General features: G+C 38.6%; 1 protein-coding gene across 1 annotated transcript; it reads right to left on the reverse strand.

Annotated features, from left to right (window-relative positions):
• Positions 1–3,467: 3,467 nt before the first annotated feature.
• Positions 3,468–4,034, reverse strand: PNOC (prepronociceptin; the record flags this gene model as incomplete). Its single annotated transcript, XM_015812993.2, has 1 exon — positions 3,468–4,034. A coding segment is annotated over one exon (567 nt), but the record flags the coding sequence as incomplete, so codon positions are not given.
• Positions 4,035–11,514: the final 7,480 nt, after the last annotated feature.

Consider the following 11,514-nt stretch of genomic DNA (forward strand, 5'->3'; position numbering starts at 1 on the left):
TTAGGAGTGTGTTAGTTCTGGGAAGTCGGGGAGGGGAGGCGATTAGGGGGAGATTATATTTGATGTATTCAATTATTATAGGTATATAATGGAATTGTATTAATAAGAGGATATACTCGGCTGGTACCCCAAGCTGCACTCGACGAGGTGGTTAAGAATGCGGAGGGGATGTAGAGAAGTGGTAAGAAAAGGAGGAGAGATTGTGGGTTTAGGGGGAGGAAGGAGAGGTAAAGTGGATGAGGGTGGAGGCAAGGCGGGGACTGCCGAGTGTATCCGAAAATGTTTTGAGTATTTTTATTGTTTATTGGTGTATATAGAGGCATCATTTGTATTTGTTGTTTTAATTGAAAAATTAATAAAAATTTCTATTAAAAAAATGAATGGTGGTAACTTAACTTATTTTGAATTAACTTTAACCTGTGGGAGAACTTTTGTAGCTTTTTTTCAGGCTTTTATTAAAAGGAATCAGCTTTTGTTAGCTGGAAAATGTGCTACCAAACTCCTGAGGTTTTTTGTCACCATGGACTAACACTTCCTTCTACAATGTCTAATCCTTGGGAATTAATTGTCTAGGTTAATTGATCCATTTTTAGTATTTCTATAATGTCCTACCTCCCTCCTTAACTCTGGTAGGCATGTTGTGAAGATAGAGCTAGAATGTTGGGTTTTACTCAGAAGAGATTCAGTTCCACATTAATATGTATTGTCAGATGCAGCTGCATATGTTGGGAGAGTGGGAGGAGGGATGAATTTTGGCAATGAAAAGGTTGGAATGGGAATATACTTGTAAACGAAAGAAAGAGACAGTAATGGAATATTAAAGTAAAAGCTCAGAAAAGAGCAGAAGATTGAAGTATCTTAATATGAGTCTTTCTGTAAAGAAACTTTTACATAATGATACGTATTTGCATTAGCAAATGGGCTTACCTCAGACAATTTACTTTGTAAATAAAAACTATAATTGAAGACAAGATTGAAAGGAGATGTAATGGTATATAGGAATGACCCTGAGAGACAGGAAAAAGAGCTGTAGCCTAGAAAATAATACATGAATGTTGAGGGGTAGGGTGAGATAGGAGGGGTAGGGTGGAGAATGTATCTCAGAAGGGATTCTCCTTAGTTTTTGGAGAGCAAAAGGGATGGGAGCGGCACATTCAAGCTTGCATGAGTCTTTTAACGCAACCAGCCAGCAATGTGCAGCAGCAGCCAAAGAAGCTAATACAATCCTGGGTTGTATAAACAGAGGCATAGAATCAAGATCACACAAAGTATTAGTACTGCTTTATAAAATCCTAGTGAGAGCACACCTGGAATACTGCAATCAGTTTTGGTCACCATATCACAAAAAAGATGTTGAGAGTTTGGAAAAAAGGCCTGGAGACTAAAACATATGAAGATGACTGCAGGACTTGGGTTTGGCTAATCTAAAGAAAAGGAGTAGGGGGAACATGATAGCAGTATTCCAATATTTGAGAGGCTGCCACAAAGAAGGGGGGTCAAATTATTCCCCAAAGCACCAGAGGGCAGGACAAGAAACAATGGTTGGAAACTGATCAAAGAGAGAAGCAACCTGGAATTAAGGAGAAACTTCCTAACAGTGAGGACAATTAACCAGTGGAACAGCTTGCCTTCAGAAATTGTGGGTGCTCCATCACTGGAGGTTTTTAAGAAGATACTGGACAGTCACTTGTCTGAAATGGTATAGGTTCTCCTGCTTGAACGGGGGGGGGGGGGGGGGGGGGGGGGGGGGGGGGGGGGGGGGGGGGGGGGGGGGGGCTGGATAGAAGGCCTCCAAGGTCCCTTCCAGCTCTATTCTATTCTAACCTTGCAATAAAAATAGAGACATTCATTGTTGTGCTTCTTGTCTAGACTATTTTAAAGAGCTAACAAAAGTTCATTCTACCTGCACACATAATACTCAAGAAGTAGAGCGGCTCCTGGTGCAATCAAACCTATATTATTGATGAGATCCCAAGGATGGCAATGAATCAGGAAAAAGGAGAATAAACTACCAAGCAAGAATGACAGCCCCTCAGGCTTAATTTGTTGGCTTGAAAATTGTTTTTTGTTCAGAAATGATGGAGAGCTGGACCTCAAATGGGTGCTATCTGTGAAATAGTTTTCTGGCAACTTTCCACAAACTGTTGACCTCAAATATGCAAGTCTACATCTCATTGAATTCCTAATTAGCACCATTTTGCTAGGTTGGATATTGGAAGTTCAGTACATTTGGTGAGCATTAAATTAATGAAAGTTTTTTTTTTTAGTTATGGGCTGTAAAAACCTAGATGACTTCTAAATGGAAATATTTTCCTCTGTATCTTTACTACCATCTGGTGGTCCTCCAGATTTTTTGCAGTCTAAATATGGCCCAGATTTTAACATTGGAAACTCATATTTTTATAAGCTGTGCAACTGAAGCTTTCAGTGGTGATGAGAAAGCATATAGCCATTGAAAGTGTGTCGATCACAATGCTACAGTAGAAATAGAAAACTAATTTATTAATCTTTTCTTTTTCTTTTTGCTATGTACAAGTTTAATGGAGAAATCTTTGTGCCTGAAATCAAAAGAACAGAATTTGTTTCCCCTTTTTAGATATTTAACATTCAATAATTAACAGAGGAAAAGTATCCAAGCCAGCTACATCATTTCTTTATCGATCATGCGTCTTGTCTGAAAATTGTTAGCAGGCAGCAGTGAAGAGGAATTCACTTGCTCCTGGTCCTGGCAATTAATAAAACACATCTTTGAAAATGACAGCATGGAGACAGCAGGCTTGACAAAATACATGCCATGGAGAGAGAAAGAAAATGGGAAACTGATAATAAAAATCCACAAATACTGCACTGCCATATCAAAGTTGTCAACCCCACTGGGAAGTGTATCAGGGAAATCTCAGTTCTAAGAAAACCCTGAAGCCATAAACCTGGAGTTAGAATTTGGTTTCATGTCCAGTTTTCCTAAGTGGTCAAAAACACCCCAAGGATAAATGCAAAGAAGCAAAACTTGGTCTTCTGTCTAAGGAATAGGCTGGTAGGATTGTGAACTGGACCCAAGGACACTGCTGGCGAGAATGAAGGCTGCATTTTTTGAAAGCCTACTTCCCCAATGGAAATGATTTTTCCTAAACATAGAAAGGTAATATAATAGAAGGAAAGAGTTACCATTACCTGCTCTCTAACATGTTATCATACTAAATGTAGATTTCTTTTTAAATTTTATTCATATAAATGTAAAAATTGTGAAATATTATTACACAAAGCAATTCTGAATTTTATTTCAAAGAAAATAGACTTCCCTTCAGATGCTAAGATTGGTTGGCTGATCATTGACAAAGCGGAATAGTACGAATGGGGGTTGGCTTCTTTGGCCATGGCAGCTCTGAAATCAATTCACAACATGTTTATAATCTGAGAAGGAAACGACAACGACAACAACGACAACAATCCAGGAAATGTCCATTTGTTTAAATCTCATTCTGTTCCTTCAGGTCATCGGCCAAGCCATCGTACTCAATGGAACGTGGGGACATCCCCAGATACTGCTTCAGGAATTCACTGAACCTTTTCTGGTTGTGCCATTTCCGGGCTGATTTCCGAACACCAATGAAGCCTCCAAATCGTTTTTGGAGCTCTTGCACCTCAGGTTCTTCCATCTGCCCATAGTTGAATGGGCCACTCAGGAAATCGCCCGCCCTCTTGGGAATCTTGAGCTGATCACGTAAATCCCCAGGTGGAGTTTGGCTTCCATCACTCGTGTCGTCTTCTGCCTTTCGCTGACGGATGAGATCACTCCATTTGGACACTTGCTTATCTTCCCCATTGCTGAGATCCACCATTCTGGTCAGGTCACCATGATGTTTCAGGTTACTTCTGCCTCCTTTCAGGCTGCCATCCCACATCTCCAGTGGCCATTTCATTTCTTCCAGGCTACTATGGTCTAGGGACAAAGAATCTTTTCCAATGATGGCTTTATGGCAGAGTCCCCAGGTAGCACTGGAAAACAATTTCCCTTCACACTCCATTACACAGATCTGTAGGGAGGAAACAAGGACAGTTAGTAATATGCCTCACTTTTTGAATGGGAGCAAAGGTACAAATCATAATCTTTGGTGAAGAAAGTCAAAAGGATATATTACAGAAAATTATTTTTTAAATAATTCCATTTCTGCTTTTTGTTAGACATATGACTTAATTTACAAAGAATAAGTTTCAGAATCCCTAGCTGCAATAGAGATGGCAATTAAAATATGTTATATTCCTTCTGATTTCCTTTCTTGGAAATTCTTTATGGCTTTCCTTAAATCCTACAGGTTTACTGACTAATTCAGAAATCAAGACATCTATTTGGATTTGGTCTTCGCTATAAATTCACCCAGAATTTTTACTCATAATCTGACAGATAGTGATAATCTAATAGTAGTAGTGGTAGAAATAGGAGACAGTTTCAAATCAGTCTCCTGTTATATGAATAGTGGCCATTGAAGACTGATCAGAACTTGCATTCAAAATGGAATTGTTCAATTGCTTCCTAGGATCTTGGGGAGCAAATGCCATCAATCTTTCAATATGCTAAAGCTTTTGAATTTTTGTTCTGGTCCAATCTGAAGTGTTAAAATTGTTGTTTTTGGCTTAGTCCTGCTCATTTTTTTGTGGATTTAATCATGGAGAAGAAATTCTATATGCAGAGTTCTCAGAAGCCAGATGCTCAGGCTGTGTTGCTTTTGATAGTGATTATTAATAAGAACAGCCACCCCAGGATACCTTCAAGAATTTTCAAATCTAGTTGTGTGCCCAGTCATATGGGGTTGTGAAAACTACAGTCCAGCAATAGCAATAGCATAGCATTTAGACTTAAATACCACTTCACAGTGCTTTACAGCACTCTAAGAGATTTACAGAGTCAGCATATTGCCCCCAACAATCTGGATCCTCATATTACCGACCTCGGAAAGATGGAATGCTGAGTCAACCTTCAGCTGGTCAGAATCAAATTCCTGGCAGTGGGCAGAGTCAGCCTGCAATACTGCATTCTAACCACTGTACCACCTGCACCACTCTGTAAAATAGATGGAGGATATCAGCTTGTCTAATTTGAATTAAAATAGTTTTCTTTCTTTCTTAAAAGTTTGAAGAGACATAAAACATTTAATTCAGGGGAATGATGAGGTGATAAAGTCTATTTGTCACTAATGGTATTGTTTCCCGAGGAGGTATCTTGAAAAACTAAACCACGGTAATCTTTGCAACCATTTGAAACCAATGTTCAAGTTTGTGCTCCTATAAACATTGTTGAATACTGATTGTACCTGGTCCTGGCTATGGATTGGAGGATTGTTTCTTGGAATCAATCCCACATTAGTACTTCTCTCCTTTAGTGTCTACAAGGAAAAATGTATTTTCTTTGGTACTGATTCTCCAAGCGTTCACACATAAGAATCCATATCTGAAATGCTTATTACCTCTCTAAAACAAAAATAGGGTTTCTGCTCTTTGTACCACTTTGCCCGATAAAGAATTCTAGAGAACTCAGAAACATGTATGTTCAAAAACAGTGCTATCAAATGATGGATTTTGCAGTATCCTTATTTTTTAAAAAATAATTATTTATGTATATTCATTATGTATATACCACCAATTTCAGAAGGACTTTTAACAAAGTTATGTAAAAGCACTATAAATATTTTTCTAAATGAGTGCATCAAATCAAATAAAATCTTAGGATTATCTGTCACTCTGGATAGATTGTTTATCTAAACTCATGTCTGTGGAAATGCAAAAAAACAAACAAACCCAAACATGATGAAAACAATAGCTTGTGTACTGTGATAAGGCAGCTAAACCAACTGCTAACAGAGAAAACAATTGCTTTTAGAAATACTAGCATGGTTGCAAATGTTCAGCAATCTGGGCATGAAAAAGGAAAGTGGGGTTGATCACACTTGGCTTTTAATAACCTCTTACTGTGAATTCAATTCCCTTTGAATGAAAGGGAATTGCCAGCCCTGGTTGCCATCTCATAATTGGTTTCTGTTAGATACTAACAACCTCTTTAAATGATTATTTGTGATGAATTAGCTCTGTAGTGAGAAGATGCTCGAACAATATGGTTAGAGTCAGAAAAGGTCTTCTCTGTCACCATTACGAGAAATAACAGGCCTTATTTTTCAACTGGGATTTTCTGGAGTACGTATTAAGTATCACCACTTGAGTGAATGTCAATAATTGAGGGCATTTGTGCACCATGATCTTTTTCACTTGGTGATCTCTCAGATAGAGTTGAAAATTATCAGCAATTGTCTTTACTTCTTGGAGTCAAACAACAAGGAATGACCATCACTTCCTGAACCTGAGCTGTATCAAATAAAGGATTGGAGAAAGAGAAAAAGAGATCTATAAAAAGGGAAAGAACAAGCAAAGCAACCTGGCCCTTTGTAATTCCTGGTCCTTTGTCAAAGAAAAGGAGGAAACTGACCAATCTGTCAACCTCACCCACTTTATTTTATCAGGACTATTGAAGGGTAGAAATTATTAAGCCAATTTATTCCCTCTAAAGGTCTTGTTAGGAATGGGAGGTGGATAACAGTTCCTTTCAAAAAAGGGAAACATTTCAAAGCCTTGCAGAAGCTTGCAATGTTTTTTTTGACTATTCTGTTGTCATCATGTGGTGACAGAAATCAGGAGCTGCTTTTAAACTAGCCGAAAAACCATCAGTTGGAAGTGTCTTCAGGATTTCAAGCTCTTCATCCTCAACCTGTGTAGATTATACCTATGTCTGCACCGGGAACTCTTTATCCTGCCTTATGCCGTGTCCTAATGCCACATACACAGAATAACTAGGATGTTCTTGTAGGATTTATGGTTCTTCCAGAAGAGCACTACACAAGTCTTCAGAAATAGTCTAATTGTTATAAGGGTTGTGAGGACCACTGGGAGAGATCCCTATCCTCTCATTTCAGCCCATTCCCATCTGCACGATCTATCTGGTGAATGTGGAATGATGTGAGAGGGAGCAATCAATAGATGCTGCAGGAGAAATCTATTCTGAGGTTTCATTTTAAGCTATAATATGGATTATTTATGTGGGCGTAGCATGTTTTGTGACTACAACAGTACTAAGTGTTTAGAGTGTGGTGTAATCCCTGCCTCAGTTAGAACTTCTCAGATGAGAATGTCTATGGAGATTCTCAGTCATCCAGGTCATGGTTGTCCCAAAGGTGCTTTCTTTCAAAAGGCAACTGGACTTTCTTGTTTTGCTTGAAGACATTTCACTTCTCATCCAAGAAACTTCTTCAGTTCTCCACCATGCAGTCAGAACTGAAGAAGCTTCTTGGATGAGAAGTGAAACATCTTCAAGAAAAACAAGAAGGTCCAGTTGCCTTTTGAAAGAAAGAACCTTTGGGACAGGCTTAGATGAGAAGCAAAATGTTTTCAAAGAAAAAACAACAACCACAAAGCACCTTTGAGACTCTGCCTCTGTGGTGATATACTAAATGATTTTACAAAAGGAAACAAATATTTTGGGAATTAGCACAATTTGCTTGCATCTTTGCCCTCCCCTACATAGCTTGACCTGTAGTTGTAGGCAGTCTAAAAGCAAAGAATTCCTCTCATCCTCCCCCCAAAAAATAAATTCAAGGAAACCAGTACAGTCCTCATCCTCAAAGGTTTTCTTGTGGTTTTGTGCACCAAAAGGTTGAAAAATAGAAGGTATGACTGCTCAGAGAAGGTGAAATTGAAACAATAACATTTTCTAGATTATCTAGAAAAAAAACCCTCTTGTTGTTGGTAGGCTTTCAAAGAGAACCTGCCTTAAGATGTAGTTGGCTCCTGTAATCTACTGATCATCATCAATCAATAAAGATCAGGTATTTCCATCTCATCTAACGTGGTCCTCATGTCTGTATTCTCTTGGGGCCAGCAGCAACGGACAGCTCAGCTTGCAAAAGGTCTGTTCCTTCTGCAGTGCCCTTGGAAGTTGACTCAAGGTGGAGCCAATTATGTAAATTTGTTATTGCTGTATAATGAGGAGGCCATGCGGCATGACACAGAGCAGAAAGGCTATTCAAATGAATATTAACGATCTGTCAATTGCATTTTCTAATTGTAAAGAGGTTCTACTGCCAGCAGGATGGAGAATGGTCGAGTTAGCCAGCTTTATTCATTCATTCTGACTCTTAAACTGCCCAGCCGTGTCAGTAGTTAGAAAATCAGCAATTGAAGTTACAGATGAAAGGTTACATTTCTTAATGTTGAGAACAGCATTAATGACAACATTCTTACATCTTACTGATGTTAGCCTGAACTACAAGTAATGAATCAGAAGAACAATCGTAGTAGTCATATCTCAAGCCGCTTGCTAAAGGCACACAATATCTGCCTATCTGTCCATCCATTTAACCATCTTGCAAATTATGGCTTTGGTGGCTAACATAAACTTAACAACACAAACAAGATTAACATTAAATATAAACACCATGAAAGCAAAATATAAAGTAGCAGAAACGTAGGCCAAATACAACATACTCAACAACTCAAACTGTTTACTGATTGGGCTCATTCTAAAGTCTGGCCCAGAACCTGAACAAAGCAAAACAAAACAAAGCTAAAAAGCTTTTAAGGCCTTCAGGAAGAACAACAGGGTTGGGACATCTGAATCTCAGGGATATGCTATTTCTGGAGGGAAAGGCAAGCCTCCAGGATCCCATTAGATAACATTGTTTTGTAAAAGAAACCTAATGCACACCTACTCTCTCAGATATTATAGGATAGGTAGACACCTTCTACGCAGTGTTTCTCAACCTTGACAATTTTAAGGCATGTGGACTTCAACTCCCAGAATTCCACAGCCAGCAATGCTGGCTGTGGAATTCTGGGAGTTGAAGTCCACATGCCTTAAAATTGTCAAGGTTGAGAAACACTGTTCTACTGGGTGTAGAATAAGCCTATTTAATGGAAAGTCCCTCCCTCCCTCCCTTGAATTGACAAGAGTTCAGTCAGTTTACCTTCCCAGCCCAACCATGAGAAGTTTTCTTCACTTTTTTTAAAAAAAATGATCCAAAGCTAGATAGGAAGGTGTCAATGATGTGGTGGAGTCAACAGATGGATGTCATAAAAGGAATTTTAGGGGGGGCCATATAATCATGGACCTGTCCACAGAAAAGAAGGCAATAGGAATTTCTTCTTGTGTCATTTAAGAATAGGAGAACCCACCAAAGCACAGTCCAGGCCATTGGGCAGGGTGGAGTTGAAATCTAGAAAGAGATGATTTAAGGTGGTTTCATTCCAGCCAGGTATGAGAGTCAAGAGGCTTAAGGCTGCAGTGTAGAAAAACCTCACCTCTTCCTAGATTATCTCTGGCTTCCCAGATTATCCCTTGGTTGTGTGTCTCATTTTTGATCACACTATTTTATTTAATTGATTGTGACAATATTATAGACAAATCTTTATTTCAGCAAAGGATTTAATAAAGTGCCCCATAATCATACAGTACACCAGTACCCTAATTAATTATGGCTTGCTGTCATGAATACAAGTCAATATATGAATGAGATGCCACAGGATTTGATGCATGGATCCTTTATTGTTCAACATTTAGGTGAAAAATTAAATCACCTTGGAGGACACATATAGGGTCCCCCTAACCAACTTGTTCAGACTGAAGAATCTACTTGGATAAACAGCAAAATATTTCAAACCAAAAAGAAAAGAAGTCTAGTTACCATGATTCAACTTCCAGATTACAACTTTCATGATGAAGTGGAGGGAATGCTTATCAAATTTTATGATACAGCATTGGTTAGGCAGCTAATATTGTAGAACAGTGTTTCTTAAACTTTTTTTCTCTAAAGACCTTTTCCTACTTTTAAAAATTATGGAGGACCCCCCAAAGTGCTTGTGTTTGTATGGATTATATTTATCAGTATTAACTATATTAAAAATTAAAATGGACACGTTTGCTATCACTTCCCCCAATTGTTTGATGGGATTTTAATATTGTATTATTTTTCAACATAGGCTGGCAAATAATTTTGACTTTGTGGTCCCCTGAGTGGGTCTTGGAGAACTCCCAGGGTACTAGGACCATACTCCAAGAAACAGTGCTGTAGAAGATAGAAATAGGATTGAAATAATCTTGATAGGTGAGGCACACTTGAAAGAAAGTTACATAGAAGAATGTCAAGATCTCTATCATTTCAAAACACAGGACATGGAATAAAGGATTTAAATTATAGGAAAGCAGATTCCAATTGAACATTAAACTTCTTCATAGTAAGGACAGCTTCACAATGAGGCCAATTATTCATAGAGGGTGATTGCCATATTGGATAGAGAATGGGGTTTGATGGCCTGCTCCCTTTCCATTTCTACAAATCAGGACCCCCCTAGAAAAGGTAAAAAAATATTGATCATATCTTTTCTGTGACATCACTTAGTGTCAGTCCCTATGGCCCTTGGAGCTACATTAAAAAAAAAAACCTTACAGAAACCTAGCCTAATTTAGCAGGGTTCTTCTTAAATTCCTAACCTTGTGCCTTCCCTTCCTTTTTTAAATAGATGATTAGGTGTACTCTGTATCTGGGAGAAGGTGCAAGTTGCTTCTGCTAGAATGTATTTTCTAGGTGGTGATGTGAATAAAAAGAATTATACAGAAATTCATCTTTTGGGGTCTATTCAACATGAGTGTCAAGTCTGCTAACATTGGATGTTCTTGCTTGCCATATGTGAAGAAGCAAACATGTTTTATTTAGCTGTGGTGGTGCAGTGGTTAGAATGCAATTTTGCAGGCTAACTCTGCCCACTACCAGCAGTTCGATCCTGATCAGCTCAAGGTTGACTCAACCTTCTTTCGAGGTCAGTAAAATGAGGACCCAGATTGTTGGGAACATTGTGTTGACTCTGTAAACCCCTTAGAAGTCTATATAAGTCTATGTGCTATTGCTAAAACAAGCAAAACAGGGAATAGAAATGATCATCAAAAAGGAAGAGTGATCATAATAACAGAGAAAGAAAACACCTTTACCAAAATACTTCTGCTTTTAAGCAATTGAGGAGGAAGATATAATAAAGAGAAATGCATTTCCTCTTTAGCTTTCCAGACAGGAGGCCAACTGAATGATTTACCTTACTGGAAGAATGTTAATGGCTCTGGGGCATTAAATATGCATTTAGATAAATCTCTTTATTTACTCTGATGGGAAAGTTACATCTTCAGCATTGTCTTCCCCAATAAGCTGAAGCCTTGTGGGGAACATCTGTAGTGGAAATTAATCAAAAGCAGAGTGTGAGGTTAAGAGTGTGAGCAAAGGGACCAGGGGAGGAAGGTTACACATTTTCAAGCCTTCCTGCACCAATGGCAACTATTGTGCAGGAAAGTGTTAGCTCAAATAATGCCAGAGCCAAAATCAAAGGGTTCTGGGGAGGGGGGCAAGGTGGAATACCAATGACAAGTCTCTGATGATGGCAAACAAGGTGACTTACATATCTATGCCAGAGGGTCACAATGTCATGATG

The sequence above is a fragment of the Protobothrops mucrosquamatus genome, unplaced genomic scaffold (assembly GCF_001527695.2).
Source record: "Protobothrops mucrosquamatus isolate PMUCROS unplaced genomic scaffold, P.Mucros_1.0 scaffold125, whole genome shotgun sequence".
NCBI classification, from domain to species: domain Eukaryota; kingdom Metazoa; phylum Chordata; class Lepidosauria; order Squamata; family Viperidae; genus Protobothrops; species Protobothrops mucrosquamatus.